This window comes from Globicephala melas, chromosome 1, assembly GCF_963455315.2.
Source record: "Globicephala melas chromosome 1, mGloMel1.2, whole genome shotgun sequence".
NCBI classification, from domain to species: Eukaryota; Metazoa; Chordata; class Mammalia; order Artiodactyla; family Delphinidae; genus Globicephala; species Globicephala melas.
This window is the reverse complement of record NC_083314.1, coordinates 106,817,847-106,836,766: the sequence shown is the minus strand read 5'-3', so window position 1 is coordinate 106,836,766 and position 18,920 is coordinate 106,817,847. Positions and strand designations below refer to the sequence as shown.

Here is an 18,920-nt window from a genome sequence, read left to right as displayed (position 1 = left end):
GTATAGCTCTAAGCAGCATGTTTTTACGTGTTATGTTGCAGCAAAACTGAGATAAATATGTTGTTAAGTTGCTTTGAACAAGTGTTTGAGAGAAAAGTGTGGTTTAGCAGTGGACAACATTAAAAAATATTGTGGCAGTGAGAAAAGAGGAGGCAGGGGCCCTGGTTTGTTTAAATTCATGAATTAGCCTCATTTTAAAAGAGAAGTTGTAATAGGCATGCCTAAGAGTCCATTCTTGTTTATTTGTTTCTTTATCTATGTTTTTAAGGCTGGTTATAACTTACCCCTATCCTGCCACAGGAAGGACACTTCCTTAGACAGGAAGATAGCAGATTTTAAAAAGCTGTGTTTCAAGCCATAGGCTTTTTAATGCTCTACACAACCAGATAATTTGCTTAGAGGGTTTTTGTTTTGTTTTTGTTTTTTTTTAAAAGAATTTAACCAGTTAACACCCATTTAATATACTAGATGTGTAGATGAAGGTAGCAGAAAGCACCCTATATCAAATATAAAAGCATCTAGTCTATCATTAACATCTTGCAAAATTTTTCTCTAGCTTTTTAATTTTTAAAATTTTCAAATCTACAGAAGAGCTGAAATAATAGTACAATACCCATATACCCCTTAGTTATAGTCACCAATTACTATTTTGCCACATTTGCTTTTGTTTTTCCTATTTGTGTATTTTCTGAAACATCTGAATGTAAATTGCAGATATGACATTTCACTACTATATATTTCAGCATGCATCTCCTAAAAGAAACCAAATGTCCTTACAACACCTAAATTAATAGTAATTTCACAGCATCATTAAACATGTACTTCCTATTCAGACTTTCCTGAAAGGGCCCAAAATGTTTTATTATTATCCACAATTGAACCAAGGTTCATGGTTACATTTGGTTATTATATCTCTTTAGCCTTTTTTAATCTAAAGTAGTACTTTTGCCTTTTTTCCCCATGATATTGTTGATATTTTAAGAGTCAAAGCTGAAATAGAAAAATTTCCCATTCGAATGAAAACAAGTACTGTTTTTATTCCTTTTTTCAAATCAAACAGGTAACAGAGTAAAACTAATATAATGTATATTTAATGGTTGGTTGGGTCAAGGGAGTAAATATAGAAGACATGGGCACAGAAATTTAAATATCTGAAGCCAAAGACTCAGCATATTTATAGGAATACAGCATTTTATATATTACCCTTGTAAATATTTACTCTATTATTTATATGTATTTGGTAAAAGATAAACATTATAAATATTAGCAGTTATGATTTCTTGCCTCTTATTAATAGATTAACGTGTTTAACATTTCACTCCTAAGAGGTCCAAAGAACTCTATTTTTTTTTACAGGCTCCTGACGCGCAGGCTCAGCGGCCATGGCTCACGGGCCCAGCCGCTCCGCGGCATGTGGGATCTTCCCGGACCGGGGCACGAACCCGCGTCCCCTGCATCGGCAGGCGGACTCTCAACCACTGCGCCACCAGGGAAGCCCAGAACTCTCTATATTTAACATCACTTTAAACACACAAAACCCTTTGTAAAAATATTCTATAAAGTAGGTAGATGACTTTAAATTCTGGGAAAAGCATAGTGTTCATCACAAAGAAATCTCTAAGAAAGAGAAGACTTGTCATAAAAGAAAGCATAAAACAACCACTCATTAAGCTTTATCTTGCTCACTGAGATAGTGCTCACAGCTGGAAAACTGTGTAACTGAAGAAAATGTGATTCACCTTCTGGAGAGGTGGAACTGTCATATTTTAATACCCTTATATTCCATGTCATGGGGGTTATCATCTCAGTGAAAGATTTATCTCTATTTTTGTTTCTTGGTTTTGTTTTTTTTGTTTCTAATACCACAAACTTAAATTCCAAATAGGTATTCTTATGCACTGTAAAGCAGCTTCTGTCTCACTTGTTCCTTATGAGGAAAGGATATATGGTAATGTATCCCATTTACTAAGGATAAACACTGTTATGCCAGGCTGAGTAAACACCTGACAAACCCTTTTGGGGAGTACTGTCTTGGGAAACCAAGACTTTCGAAGAATTAGTTACAAAAAGCCTTTCTAGATCTATGCAAACATCATTTCATCGCTTTGTCATTCTACTGCCCATCACTTTTATTTCTCTAGATTGTCTTCTCCCAGCTTGATGATGATTACGACCTAGGCCTGTTATTTCCATCCTCTGGATTCTTACTACCACTTCCTTCTCTTAGCCAGATTTTCTCCAGACTGACAGACTAATAATAAGCCCTCTCTTTTGGCCTGGTGCTTTACCTGATTATTGTCCTCACAGGTGGTTTGATCTAAGCACAGCCTGGCCTCAACAACACTAAAAGATTAGACAGACTAGTGGCTTACCTGTCAAAGATCACATGGCTAGCCAGGGACAGAAACCAGATTTCATTCCTAGTGCCTTAATTGTAAGACAAATCACAGCAGGATATGTGCTAGAATTATTTTCCCAAAATTGGTGTTGCTTATGTTACTCATTTATCTTTTTCTGGACCCTCTGTACAGAGTGTTAGTAAGCCAAAGCTGGGGAGTTCAGTCCTTAGCTGTCAAAATTTCTCATCTACCTTCCTTAGCATCAGATGACCATATACATGGCTCTTATATATTCACCTCATGGATAAAACATGTTTTTCTGTGCCCTGTTTAAAGAATCCATGCAGAGCTGATTTTGCCAAAAAGCATCTTTATCAACTTATTAGACTGTTAAGAGTATTAAAACTTGATAGGGGGACTTCCCTGGAGGTCCAGTGGTTAAGAATTCGCCTTCCATTGCAGGGGGTATGGGTTGGGGAACTAAGATCCTGCATGCTGTGCAGCTCAGCGGAAAAACAAAACAAAACAAACAAACAAAAAGATAAATCAAAGACAGCCCATGTAAAGATAATATCAATAATACTTTATAAATTTCAAATTAGTAACTCATATATAAAATTAATTTCCTTTCTCAACTATTTCAATGAGGTGGTCTGGCCTGGCTGTGATTAATACAGTAGAAAAAAACAGGAAAAATATTTTAATTGAAAAAAAAACATAAAGAGAGTAACAATCATTTCTATTCATACTCCTCAGAATTGATCAATGTTAACATCTTGGAATACATGCAGCCAGATTTTTTTTTTAATAAAAATAACTGTTTCTGTAAAATTATATATGTTTGCCTTAAGCAACTTGGACGGTGGTAAAAATACAAAAATGAAAATTAAACATTAAATATTAGCTAAAATTAATAGGAAAAGAAAGTACAGTGAATGCCAAGTGTTTCTTCAATATGAGAGGTAATTTCCTTTTTTTAAAAAAAAACCTCTACATTTAAGGGATAACAAAAAAACATTAAGATGTTAGAAGTCTGCATTTTTATTACATGCTTTAAATGTATGTGGTATTGATTGACTATCTTGCTGGGATATGAGTGCATTTATACCTGCCTTCATATCCCCTCTCCCTCCACTTCCAGATTTTTGTTAGCTGTTATTTTTATACTGTCAAAGTTTATTTAAAAAAAACTCTCTCACCTGTAATCATTATTCCCATATTTGTTTAGTATCAGTTCCGTATTTAAACAGATTCAACATTTACCAGCCATCTTTTCAAATAGTGCCCACATTTCATAGTTCTTTATTTTGACTTGTTTTAAGCTGGATTTCACTATCCAGTAATTTTTTCAAGATTATGAGAATAGTATCCTAGCAATCTTTTCACACTGGAAAATAACAATCTATTTCTTCAAAATATCTGGATGACACATTGTTTAGCTATAACATTTTTGGGTCAGCCAAACTCAGAATGTTGTAGACTAGTACTAAGACAACTTTCTGTGGTGATGGAAATGTTCTCCATCTGCACTGTCTAATATGTTAGCTAGGAGCTACTGTGCAAAATGAGGCTATGACCACATTGGCTGGCTAGTGGCTATCATATTGGAGAGTGCAGCATAGCCATTGCTCTGCTGATTTCTGGCATTGAATATGCTGTGAGAAATCTGGAGGACAAGTCTTAATCTTCCCATACAACTTTGTAGGTAATTTGCTCTAAGTGTTTAAGGAGCATTCTGTGTCAAATTTTCCTAGAACACAAGGTTTTCTTTTAATTTGCGTCTTCATTAATTTCAAGGACCTCTTCTTGCTTATTTTTGAATATATCTTCCTTCTATTTGTTGTGGGATACCAATTATTCTTAGTGTTAGATTATCTGTCTGTCATCCATAAGCGTTAGCTAATATACTTGTTTTTCATTCTTAACCTCTATATTCATTGTGATTATTATCTCAAGCTTTTCTTCTATGCCAATATTCCAATTTTCAGCATTGTCCATTGAATAGGCTATTCTTTTGTGGTTTCTGCAATGGTGTATTGGGCTTCAATTTATTCCCTTAGTGGTACAATCCCCTCCTTCTTACCTCAGTGCACTTTTTAATTATCTTATCTTTTGATTTCTTAATTTTACTAAATTCACGTTTAGTTGTTTTATAGTATGAAGTAATTGTAATTCCTCTTACCCTTGAATTACCTTTCTTCTTGGTTGGGATGTTTCTGAATAGTATTTCTTTCTCTTTTCTCTGCTATAATAATAGAAACCAAGTTGTTGTGCCATTTCTTCTCATCATGCTCATGGCTAGGTGACTGTCTAGATATTCTAAATGCTCTAATGATATGAGTTACTTATTAACTCTCTTTCCATCATATTTAAAATCTATTTTCTGTGCCCTCCAAGCTCAAGTTTGTTCCCATATTTCTAAGGCCTGAGGGACAGCATGGGGAAAAGAAGAACCTGGCTAAACAGGGGCACTCTTTATTCTTCTGAGATTCTGTTAGATATTTTGTATTACCTAACTGGGGGCATACATGCCAAAACCTGGGTTTTAGGATTCAGATCATTTCCCAAATAGAGTGTGTTGTCCCAGGGCCTTCACTTTAATTAAGATTCAGATGTTCACTTTCTAATCTCCTTCACTGGGTTGTTCCTTCTAGAAGTTTCTACAACTTCTCAGTCAGACATACTCATTTTCCTTCTCTCCACATTTGGGATATGACTGAATCTTCCGGGGGTTTTGCTGACTTACCTATATATACAGCGTGGTGACATAGGAGAGAGGGAGATAATTGAGGTTAGAAGCCAAGCCCTGCTAGGCCTCTCTGCTCTTAAATAGTTTATTTCTTTCCTTAACTGTCACTTTTAAAGTTTATTGCATTAGGGTAAGATCCTTTTCCTCTCAGGCTGCTTTTAGTGGGAAAGTATTTGCCTTTAAAAAAAAAATTTACTATTTTGTTAGACAGTTGAGGTAGGAAATTATGGGATCAGTTTCAGTCCACCTCTGGGGCAGCATTTAAACAAATGAATCTTTACACCTGATATTTATGTAATATTGTACATCAACTATACTTCAATAAAAAAAAGGTACTTTGAACCTACCTGTTCTTATGGCATAATAATATTAAATTCTCATGTACATGGCTGCCGCCTAAGATTCATTCAACAATTATTTTTTGATCGCCTGTTACATGCCAGGCACAAGGCATACAGCAGTATGTAAGACAAACCAGGTTCTAATATATTACATGTGGGTGTGAGTTGATTTTTAAAGTGAAGGTAATTTCAGACACTAATAAGAACTACAAATAATATGAAACACAATGATGAAATAGAGAGTTACGGCATTAGGGTCCTACTTTATAAAGGTGGTCAGGGAAAATCTCTATGAGTTGGTGACTTTTTTTTTTTTTTTTTGCGGTACGCGGGCCTCTCACTGTTGTGGCCTCTCCCATTGCGGAGCACAGGCTCCGGACGCGCAAGGCTCAGCAGCCGTGGCTCACGGGCCCAACCGCTCCACGGCACATGGGATCTTCCCAGACCGGGGCACGAACCCGTGTCCCCTGCATCGGCAGGCGGACTCTCAACCACTGCGCCACCAGGGAAGTCCGAGTTGGTGACTTTTAAGTTGAGATATAAATGATGAAAAGGAACGAGCCATGGGAAGATCAAGGAGCATAGCATTCCAAATGCAGGGAAGAGCAAGAGCAAGAGCAAAAGCCTGTAGGAATGAATGAGCTTTGGTTCTAGAAACAAAAATAAAGTTGGTGTTGCTAGAGCATGACATGAAGGGGAGTGTGGTTTACGATGCAGTCAGAGAAGTAGGCAGGAGCCAGACAACTCAAAGACTTTAAGGCCAGAGAAGGAGGGTGGCATTTTTGCTAGGTTGACCAAGTTTTCTACATTGCTGTTTTCCAATGATTCTTATTTCCATTCTAGCAATGGTTACCTCAAGTTATTTTAATGTACGTACATTAAAAAATTATAATGGTAATCATATAAATTCATATGGTATAAAAACTGAGGTTTCCCTTTCTCTTTTGCATCAAGCCCTTTATGCTCCCCAGAGGGAGCTTTGATAGGTATCACAGCAGACATTCCAATCTACTTAAACAAATACATACACACATATACTTTTTAACATACACAAATGGAATTATCACTACATTCTATAATTTTTCTCATTATTATGTCTTGCAGATCTTTCTTTATTCTTTCTTAAAGATACAGACTTTTCCAAATATGGATCTACTATGGTTTAACCATTCTCCTAATAATCAGTAGTTATCCTTGTTTTTAAATAATGTTAGATTTATGCACCCATCTTAAGAAGTTACATAAAGAACACACACCAAAGCTAAAACAGACAAAAGGGAATAATAAAAGAACAGGAATAAAATGGGAAAAAAAGTTGCTTATTGTTAAAATTTGCAATTGTTTACTAGTACTGTGCTGGCCAGTGGTATTAGAAATATTGGCTACTGCAAGTACCATTGCTTTCTCCTTTCTTGAACACCCTACAGATGTCTAACATACCACCCAATTCTGAACTGAAACTTATCGTTAGTTATTAAACTTTTATATAGTAACTTTAGAATAGGAAATCAGTACTTAATATATTTTAACATTTTAAGCCTGACAAAGTAAAACTTAAAACATGGTTTACAAATAGACATCACACCCTTAAAGGAAATAACAGAAACAATTAGTAATCTCTCTGTGCGCTCTTCATAGAGATTTCAAAATAAATCTAAGGTTATACATAGGATGTGGGTTTTTCGCTGGGAGTAGTATTACAGAAGGTTTGTGGTATTGGAAGGGTCATGACACAATGCAGGTTGCTTAGTCTCAAATGCAAGTGTAAAGCTTACATTAAAAAAATATTTTAAATTACGCCCACAGATGAGAAAATGTAACGAAAAGAGAGATTATGCTACAGAAAGATATATACAAGCTCTCTCTCTCCTTTGTAAAAGTTTAACTATTTTAGAGACCATTAAAAGGCATTATCTTGACTATTTTAAAGGTTAAATAATGCTTTTTTTCAAGGCTATATTATGAAACTATGTTCAACGGTCACAGAGGCAACCATATTAACTTGCAGCAGCAGGAGCACAATTTCTAAGTTCTAATTTGATATTTTCAATTAAAGCAAGCTATATTAACCAAATTATAACTGCATGTGAGATGACGATAGTAGCAGAAAACAAAATGATTTGAGTAAGTCTGTGACAGTCGATAAGCAATCACCGCGATTAATCAACATAACCTTACTGAAACATCAATAGCAATCACTAAGCTTTAGTAAGTTTTTACTGATTTGTACTTTGCCTTAAGAAAAATTAATCAGAATAGTAAATGTGGTAAATGGTAGCCTCTCCATGACTTCAAGGTGACTCATTTGAAACATCTAAAACCAAATCATACTCATATCACGTACTATTGGTAAGTTTCTAAAACAGTTTCCTGTAATTTCAAGTCACAGACAAAAAGGTTTGACTATTCTTTATGTTTTAGTAACTAGAAAAAAGTACATATAAATACTTTAAAGAAATAATAAGGTAAGTTGAAAAGTATGGAAGGGAGGAAATAAATCAAAATTTTTTCTCACTACTAAGACTGATTTAATTCCATTTCAGAAGAGAAATACATCCCACACATAGTTAAAGTGATATTTCTTACAGGATCAGCTAAATACACACATGAAAAATCAGCATTTGTACAAGGTCCAAAAGCTAGAAAATATTTCTTATAAATCAGTTTAATTAAAAACAGATCAAATTTTGTGACCAATACTTAAAATTCTATCTAATTCCTAAAAACCATGGAATTATATAAACTATTTTTTAATTTTTAAAAAAATTTTGTTGTTTTTTTTTTTGGCCACACCACACAGTTTGTGGAATCTTAGTTCCTCGACCAGGGATTGAACCCAGGCCCCTGGCAGTGAAAGTGTGGAGTCCTAGCCACTGAGCCGCCAGGAAATTCCCATAAACTATTTTTTATAACAGATGTTTTCTCAAACAGTTTTAGATTTACAGAAAAATTGAGAGGATAAGAGTACTATATACTCCCTTGCACTGTTTCCCCTGTTAATAATATCTTCCATGTTGTTACAATTAATGAACTAATATCGATACATTGTTACTAACTAAAGTCCAAAGTTTATTCAGATTTTCTTAGGGTTTTTTTTTTTTTTTTTTTTAAACCCAATGTTCTTTTTCTGTTCTAGGATCCTATGCAGGATACCACATTACATTTAGTTGTCATGTCTCCTTACGTTCCTCTTGGCTGGGACAGTTTCTCAGACTTTCTATGTTTTTGATGACCCTGACAGCTTACAGGAGTACTGGTCAGGTGTTTTGCCAGATGCCCTACTATTGAAATTTGTCTGATATTCTTCTCATAGTAAGAATGTGATTATGGGCTACTGGAAGACCACAAAGGTAAAGTGCCATTTTGTCACATCCTATCAAGAGTATATTACTAGCAGTGTGATTTACAACTGTTGATGCTGATTTGATCATCTGGGTGAGGTAGTGTTTGTCAGGTTTCTCCAAAAAAGTTACTTTTTTCCCTTACCCTTTCCATACTGGACCCCTTGGAAGGAAGTCACTGTGCACAGGCTACACTTAAAAGAATAGAAATTTATGCTTCCCTTCTGAAGGCAGAGTATCTACAAAAGTTATTTGGAATTCTTCTGCATAGAGATTTCTCTCTTCCTCTTCATTTATTAATTTATTCAATCATTATTGATATCAGTATGGATCCATGGATATTTATTTTATACCTTGAATTATAATCCACTACTATGTTAATTATTTTTTCCTATTTTAAATATTGTTCCACCTTTGGCCACTGGGAGCTTTTTCAGTTGGCTCCTCTCTGTCCCTTTAACATATTCCTGTTAATGCAGGGTTTCGTTTTGTTTTGTTTTGGAACACTTCCTTACTTTCTGACACTGCAAGATACTCCAGGCTCATCTTGTGTATTTCCTGTTCTAGTCCTGGAATCAGCTATTTCTCTCAGGAACCTTGGTTTCTGTTATTGGAGAATGGTATTAGAAACCAAGATCTGTGTGCTAGGTGTACATAAACTAATTTTTATTTTAAAAAGTTTTTGGCCACGCCACATGGATTGAGGGATCTTAGTTCCCCTACAAGGGACTGAACCCGGGCCATAGCAGTGAAAGTGCCAAGTCCTCACCACTGGACCGCCAGGGAATTCTCTAAACTAATTTTAATAACACCAAGATGATCACTGGTAGCATGGTACTTTAAGGGTCTAAACTATCTTCACTAATTCTTTAGATACTATTATGAACTGGTCTTGAGTAAGTGAATGATATCCTTCATTCCTAGATATAGCAAATTTAAAAACCTCTAGATACTTAGTCTCTTTATATTTAACTGCATACTAAAGTTGGAGATCAGAGAATCATCTCTGAGCACTTCAGTTAAAAAAAAAAAATTTTTTTTAAAGTTTTTAATACCTAATGACCAGAGAGCAAGCTGAGTAAAATATTCTGTATACCTAACTCCCTTTGTTGAGAATCAGCATTAAGACTAGATAAGATTATAGAAGTTATTTTTCTAATTTAAAAATGCTTAAAATTTTGAGAAAAATCATTAAAGAAAAATGAAAAATATTTTAATGTTTAAACAAGTTGCTCAAAACAGAAACCACTGTACTTAAAGGGGGAAAAAAAGTCCTCCAAAAAGAAGTTTGTTAGTCAAGAGGTGGCATATAAACTACCACCTGCTGTGAAACTATTAACAAATGAGCTCAGGAAATTAGAAAGCACCAACTGATCACAAAGCTTCATGCTAAACTCCATCCTTTAGTAATGTCATTGTAATTTTACATTATTAAAATTTTTTTTGTTAAATGGTAAAGATTTTTATCACTTCCTCTCTATCTCTGTCAAAACTGCATACTGAGCTGGGCACACTGATTTAAATCTAACTCCCTCACTTTATGTCAGAACAGAATTTTGAGTGGGTGTTTCTTAAGCCAAGAGCGGTTGGGGTATTGCCCATCTGAGGCATCCCTAGAGGTTATCTGTTGGGCAAAGTAATGAAAATGGGTAAATGTTACTGGGTACCAGGAAAAGAACACAAAGTTGGATTTGCGTAGAACTAAACTGTTTTAAACTTAAAACTTTTCATTATTTATAACAAAGCAGCATTAACTTTATAGATGTGCTCAGCCCACAGAACCTTTTAATATGGTTATGACAAATTAATATGTTTATCTTTATAAAACTCAAAACACAAACTCAATTCCAGGTTAAATATCACAAGGCTTGGGTTCAATTTTCATCTATTTTCCTCAATTAACTAAGCAAAAATTAACTTTTCTGTGTTTTGTTCCACCACTTGGAAAATGGAGAAAGTGTGATTTAGCATTAACGTAAAAATAAAGTCCTCAACTAATAAATAACATTTGGATCAATAGAATAAAGGTGGAAAATTCCACTAAGAGGAGGAGGAAACAATTTTTAACCACCATTTCCTCCCATCTAAATACTATGAATTCCAACAAGCATTTTTTTCTGAATCAAGTTCAAATGAATCCTTTTAATAGGTTTAAATGTCATCTAACTGATGACTCCTATGCTCAAAACCCTCCCGTGACTTTCTACCTTACTCAGAGAAGGGCCAAAGTTCTTAGGCCCTATGTAATCTGCCCTATTTACTTCTCATACTTCCTCTAACTTCCTCTCTTACTCCACTCAGGGTCTCAGAGATGCCCCTGGCTTTAGGCCCTTTGTCCTTACTATTCCCTTATCAGGGTATTTCTACCACAAATCTGCATGAATCTTTGTTTAAATATCCCCTTCTAGCGAGCTTGCCTGACCACATTATTTAAAATAGCAATGGTACCCTACGCTCAATACCCCAACCCTCTCCTTTTCCTACATTTTTCTCTCCATTGTACTCATCATCTTCTAAATTACACACTATATGATTCATTTATTTTGTTCATCCTACTTCTTCCTCTACCATTAAGCTTGATGAGGAAAGGGACTTTTCGTGTGTTTTGTTCACTAATTCTTATAAAGTGTGTAGAGTAGTGACTAGCACATAGTAGGTACCCCGTAAGTATCTGTTGAATTGAAACTGATACCCCATTTAAATTAATAATTTAATCTGTTCTTCACATCTAGGCTTTTAAATGAGAATGATTAAAATAATGTGAGACGGTATAAGAGAGATCTATAACAGAGGGGGTTAAACAGCAGAGACACAACAAAATTGGCTGGATTGGCATCATCAGGGAAGGCTGATCACAGCATGTCAAACTTAATCTGACCTTTGAAATGATAAGCAAGATCAAAGGAGGAGAGAAGAAAAACAGAATGAATCTCTATGACATATTTAAAGAGTTCTTAACTAGTTTATTATGGCTCAAGCACAGGTATACGCTGGAAAAAGCAGGAAATGAAGCTAGAAAGGGAGGCAAGAATCAGAGCAGGAAGGGGCTCGTGAGTACAGCCAAAATTTGAACTGTGTCCCGAAAGCCATGGGAAGCTACTGAAAGATTTAAGTGAGGAAAAGGGAACCAGTAGTAACAAAGTTATAGGAGGCAGTTGATCGACCAAGAAAATCCATATAACTAACATGACAGTGCCTGTAATACTAAAGAAAAAAAATTTCATTTTAATCCTGGAAAGAATTTAAGTTAGAGTGGGTTCTTAAACATACAACAAAATCTCATTTAAAAATCTTCTTTATGCTTCAGTTTCCTCCACTATAAAATGAGGATACTAACAATAATGTCATATGTAAAGATTAAATAAGTGAATATATTTAAATGGCTAATAGTACTGCCTGGCATGTTTTAAGTATTCAATGATGCTAGCTATTAATACGTTAATTATTAGTATTCTGGAAGAAATAAAGTTACAGATAATATGGTAAAACATGGTAAATACATAAAAAATGAAGAGTAAGTTAAACAGGGCCTACACTGGACAGAAACAAGTTCAATCAAAAAAAAACCCAGCCAAAACAATTCTTAATTTGCAGCTATATCTAATTCTTGGAAAGGGATAAATTCATTATCTGGGGTGGGTAAACACTATCTTGAAGGGAACTCAAAAGACTTTCTGCACTTTCCATTCTGGTTGTAATTTTTGGAAGCCCTTACAATGCTGAGTGTGATCTTTTATAAAAGGTCATTGCTAAACTGATTTGCTGGAAACTAGTTAGGGAGGAAAGAACACTTGACACATGCTTTCTCATTTAATACCAACTCTAAAGCAGATAACTTTAGGACCCTTAGTTTTGAACGAGTAAATTCAAAATCAGGTTAAATAACTTGTCAGACAAGACAGCTAATAAGTAGTTTGTCTTCAAAATCTACTCTCAACCAATCAACAAAATCTCTAGCAATTATAAGAAAACAGAAAGATAAAAGTTGTGACCACAGAGTTATTTAGGATTCTAAAATCCTCTTGTTCCCAATAATAATTAAATTTATTGACTCTTTCTATTCTGATCAGGGTATGTCATATTTATTTTTGCAGGCTACTTATAGAAATTCCACTTAGCCTGAGCCATTCAATTAGCTTGTAAAGTATATGTACAGGTAGGAAGAAAAAAAATTCTCCTTTAAAAGACAACAATTGGCATCCTCTCACAGGTAATTAAAGCCATTAACACCAATAAATGTACATAAATTTTCAGAGGTTTAAATTCTACTCAATGATATTGCAAAGAACGGACCCAGACTCAATCATTCCTTCTGTATAATGATAAATGCACTTAGGCAGAGTCTGAATTCATCTTATCCTTCCTAGCCAGTAGTGACCTAATGATAAAAGAAATGCAAATTAATGCATGTGTGAATACAGTGATAATCTCTGAATTTAAAAAATTTGGGGCTTCCCTGGTGGCTCAGTGGTTGAGAGTCCGCCTGCCGATGCAGGGGACACGGGTTCGTGCCCCAGTTCAGGAAGATCCCACATGCCGCGGAGCGGCTGGGCCCGTGAGCCATGGTCGCTGAGCCTGCATGTCCGGAGCCTGTGCTCCGCAACGGGAGAGGCCACAGCAGTGAGAGGCCCGCGTACCGCAAAAAAAAAAAAAAAAATTGAATGTTGAAATTACATACATTAAAAATCACTTATTGTAAAAACAACAGATGAGCAAATTATTATATTAATTTCTTCAAATACAAATATTTGAATGATGGCTATATACTAAGCACTATATACCAACACTGAGAAATACAGCAACTGAATAAAACAGGCAAAAATTCCTCTCTTACGGAGCTTCCATTCTTGTGGGGGGATGTGGACAATAACAAACATGTATAATTTATGGCAAGAAATAACTGTTTTGAAGAACTATAAAGCAGCATAAGAGTACAGTGATTAGGATATGAATATTATTTTAGATAGAAATTTGGCCAAAGGAGCTTTATGTAAGAAAACAATAGAGATCTGAATGAAGTGAGATTATACAGTATTTGAAGTTCATAATGATAACACTGAATTGTCAAAAAATATTAAAATAATATATATGATATCATATTTTTTAATATTTCATGGCACCTTGGAGTTCAACCTCTTAATTCTATTATAGGGGTATGATCTGCTCTAAATAAGTATTACAGTAGATGGTGACTAAAATCCATTAAGAAGTGTAATTCTGTTTGAGAAGGAGGAAACCTCAGCAATAACTTTTACAAAGAGTTCAGGAAAATGGCTAAAACCTGAAAGCTGCTACACTTTAAAAAAGGTTAAATTCACTCTGAGACACTAATATAAAACAGATCCTCCAAAGACGGTGGAAAAGGCATTATTATAAAGAACATTAAGTATATTACAAATGTAGTTATCTCAGATTAACATGGGGAGGGTGGTGATTATGAACTTTAAACCAGACCTTAAAGTTTCAAGTTGACTGAAGGATCTTTGAAAATAAATTTAATAAACTTCAACCTCATAAATATATCTACTACAGAATGCTATAGTGTGTATAAAAATGAGTATTTCCTCATCTAAATGAGACATTCACAAAAGTACAATTTTCATAACTACATTTAAAAAAGCAGGCTTTAATTTTATCAACAACTAATTACATAATTATGTAATTTATTAAATGAAGGGTTTTAAAGAATTTGGTTTGTGGGAAAAAGTTTTATTCACAAGAGAGCAGGAGTAATTGGAAGAGTTGGTCTGAAGAGATCTGAAGTACAAAATATTTGACTAAGTTGAGTTCTCCCCCTAGTGGAACTTGAAAATGATCTAAGATATTTCCATGAATAAAAATAACCTAAAATGTATTACTCTTATAATTGAAAAGGAGTTTCAGGTTTTAACAAAAGATCTATTTATGGATCTTAACCTGCATATAATAAATAAATGAATGAATGAAGTTTGAATCATTAAGATGTTTATTGAAAACACATTTATCAAATGTCTTAACGGCAAACTAGCCATGGAGAACTCAGTAAGCAGAAATACCTAAAAAGCAGAGGACTAGGGGATACAGAAAAACGCAGCAATTTTTTGAAGACATAATAGCATGTAGAATGATACAGAATTTTAAAAGAATATAGAAACTTTGTAAAGAGGTGTGTGTGTGTGTGTGTGTGTGTGTGTGTGTGTGTGTGTGTGTGTGTGTAGGAGGTGGGGAGAGAGGATGGGGTGCTAATGGTCAAAGAAGAGGCTAGAAATGCAAGTCTGGACAATAATGAAAAGATAAGGTTTTTATGTTTTAGAAAGAAAATTCTGGTGGCTCTGTGGAAGAGCTCAGGGTGGAGAAAAAGAAGCTGGACAGGAAGTTGTGACGTTCAGGTGGGGACGAAGGCAGATGAATGAAGGGAGTGGCGGGGGGAATAGAAAGGCCATGAAAGATTTTTTTTAAAGTTTCTGAAATGAGTAAAATTACCTTTGATTTAGTTTTAGATTTACTCACGACTTTTATCTTTTGAAGAAATTGAAGAGTCGGACATGGTACTTTAATCTGTATGAATTATTAAGAATTATCTGAAGGCAAATCTATATGAGTATGTGAGCAGGTGAAACGCTGGTAGGCATGTTAACTAGCAGAAGCACTTTGTAAAAATAATTTGGTACTCTCAAGTAAAGTTGAAAGTTTGCATACGTAGCCTTGATAAATATGGCATAACGTTAAGAAAAGCATAAGTGAAGTTCCTACTGAGCTGAATAATTCAAGACGAGATGATACCACTGAACAAGCCTTGAGATACAAAAGAATAAAAACATTTTGGCTGGAATAGGAACACATTTGATTTTAAACGTGTTGAATTTGAAGGTCCTGTACAAGTTCCAGGAGGAGTTCTCTACTGTCCAGTAAACATACTGGTCTACTGATCAAAAGACACAATAAATTAAAAACAACAACGACAAATGACAAGTTACAAAGTGGGAGTAGCTATCTGTAAAACATAACATCAACTTGGAAAGAACTACGCGTACATAAGAAAAAGATAATCCTAAAGAAAAGACATACACAAAAGACTTTAATAGACACTTTATAAAAGATGAAATCCAAACTGCCAACCTCATTAGTAATCCAGCAAATACAAATTAAAACCATGATGAAATACCATTGCATACCCACCAGACTGGCACAAATTAAAGCATCTGACACCACCAAGTGTTGGGGAGGATGTGGAACAACAGGACTTTCGTAGGCTGTGGTTGGCAGTTAAAGTGGTACAAACACTTTGGAAAATAAAACTGAAGATCTGCATGCTTTATGACCCAGCCATTCCACACCCTGGCATCATGCTACAGAAACGTGTGCACACGTAGTCAGTATAGTGTACAAGATTGCTTACGATCTCAGCATTGTGTATAACAGTCCCAATTTGGAAATTTACAAATGACCACTAATATCAGAGTGGATATGTATGCTGTGACATATTCATGAAATGGAACATGTTGCAACAATAAAAATCATGACTCATTAAAACAGTGCTGAACAAAGAAAGAAGACAGACAAATGAAAATATTCAGCATGACTCTATACGAAATTCAGAAATAGGGAAAACTAAACTGTGTGGATGAGAGATGCATACAAAGATGACACCACTAAAAGGAAAAGCAGAGGAGTGACTGCTATAAAATTCGGGATAAGGGAAAAGGGTGTGATTGGGTAGACTTCTGGAATATAGGCAATATTCTGTATCTTGACCAAGTAGTGGTTACATGGATACTGTTTTTATACATATTATAATGTAGCTTTGTTTTATGAACTTTTCTGTTTATTGTCTTCATAATTTTTTTAAAGGTGTAAGATTATTGATTAGGGGAAACATGCTAGGATGGAGATAGATTAGAATTCATTGTTGTACACTGAGTAGTTTTTAAAAAGCCAAAAAACTTGGATGCTCAGAGGAATACAAACACTCAGAACTGAGGAAAAAAAGACTGAAAACAAAGTTCAACAAGAAAGAAGAAGAGAGTCAAAGAGGGTGGTGCTAGGAAAATTCTGCAGCCCACAAAATGAGAAGAAATATCTGCAAAAATATCTGTTTATATCTGATATGGGATTGACATTGAGAATATATAAAAAACTTCCACAACTCAACAACAACGCATTTAAAAACTGGGCGAAGGACTTGAACTGCCATTTCTCTAAAGAAGACATAATGGCAAATAAGCACAATGAAAAGATGGTCAACATTGTTAATCATCAGAGAAACGCAAATCAAAACCACAATGAGATACCACTTCAAACACATTAGGATGGGTGTTAAAAAAAAAACAACAGAAAATTAACAAGTATTGGTGAGGCTGTGGAAAAACTAGTCCCTGTGCATTGCTGGTGGGAATGTAAAATGGTGCAGCTGCTGTGGAAAACAGTATAACAATTCCTCAGAAAATTAAACATAGAATTACCACCTGATTCAGCAATTCCACTTCTGGGTATGAATGAAAACAAGGATTCAAACAGCTATCTGTACACTCACATTCATAGCAGCATTATTCACAACAGCCAAAAGGTAGAAGCAATCTAAGTTTTCATCAATGAATGAATGGATAAACAAAATGTAGTATGCACACACAACAGAATATTATTCAGCCTTAAAAATGAAGGAAATTCTGACACATATTACAACATAAATGAACCTTGATGACGTTATGCTAAGTGAAATAAGCCAGTCACAGAAAGACAAATATCCTATGATTTTATCAATCCTTATATAAGATACTTAGAGTAGTCAAATTCAGAGACAGAAAGGACAATGGTGGTTTCCAGGGGTTGAGGGAAGAGGGGAATGGGGAGTTGTTTAATGGGTACAAAGTTTCAGTTTTGCAAGGTAAAGAGTTCTGGAAATTGGCTGCACAACAATGAGAATGCACTTAATGTCACAGACTGTATACATTAAAATTGTAAATTTTACAGCAATACGTGTATTTTTACCACAATAGAAAAAAATGGACTTGGAAATGAATAAGTGTTGAAAATAGAAGCATAGTCATTAGGATGAAGACATAAGTCACGATGCAGGTGCAGAGGGAAGGGGAAATAACTGCATTATTTTTAAATGTACTTTATTATTTTCATGTGTTACCTGGATTTCAAGCTCAGCAATGTGCTGCTGTAGTTCAGCCACAGCAGCTATGCTATCTGCTTCCCGGAGTCTCACAGCCATCACTTCTTCCTTGTTCTAGGGTGGTAAACAAAACAAACCAAAAATAAACCATATAATAAACCAAACCATTAATAAAACATAAACACTTGTAACATGCCTCAAATTTAGAAAGTGACAAATAAACCCATGATTAAATGAGAGAAAAAATGCCATTATATCCTGAACTTGGTATAAAATGAAGAATAAATGTATAGAATAACATTCCATCTCACTGTAGTGGCCTCTCCCGCTGTGGAGCACAGGCTCCGGATGTGCAGGCTCAGCGGCCATGGCTCACGGGCCCAGCCGCTCCGCGGCATGTGGGATCTTCCCGGACCAGGGCACGAACCTGTGTCCCCCTGCATCGGCAGGCGGACTCTCAACCACTGCGCCAACAGGGAAGCCCTACTCAAACTTTTCAACTAAAAGTTAACTTAATTAAAACTGGTGACTGTGAAAGCTGTTAATTTTTTAACCAAGAACAATTACTGAGAACTTTCAAACACGTAACTAGGACAACAGGTTAACAGGGAATATAAACACTAAGAGTATGATAGCTAGATAATATTTTTTAAATTACATTTTTTCTGAGGCCATGAAAGTTAATGAGTATTTACATTATACTACATTTTTTCTGAGGCAATGAACTTTAATGAGTATTTACATTACACTACAAAGGAGAGTAACAGAAATTAGATTATATCATAATTTTAATCTTCCTAGGAAAAGCATAATATCAATTCTACCACTTCAAAATTTCACAAACGAAAAGCTCTAAAATTGTATTCTACAATATCCATGCTAAATAATAATGATCTAGAAGTAACAAAATATGAAGAAAGACAGAGGAAAATGGGGTATACAAAAATATTTTGCTCCTTCATTAACTTCAGTAGAAATTTAGCAATCATTTAGTATCAAAAATGTGCATCATGGTGACTATAGGAGAAATTTAGCACCTGACAGTAATAT

The 18,920-nt window shown here is 35.0% G+C and overlaps 1 protein-coding gene across 7 annotated transcripts in view; it reads right to left on the bottom strand.

Moving 5' to 3' along the window:
• EVI5 (ecotropic viral integration site 5) overlaps positions 1-18,920 on the bottom strand; it is a 208,068-nt gene that overhangs the window by 39,589 nt on the left and 149,559 nt on the right. For all 7 annotated transcript variants that reach the window (XM_030868666.3, XM_030868669.3, XM_060302758.2 and 4 more), the window contains one exon: positions 17,889-17,984. In XM_030868666.3, coding sequence (XP_030724526.1) covers positions 17,889-17,984 — 96 coding nt within the window. The remainder of the gene's footprint in view (positions 1-17,888; positions 17,985-18,920) is intronic.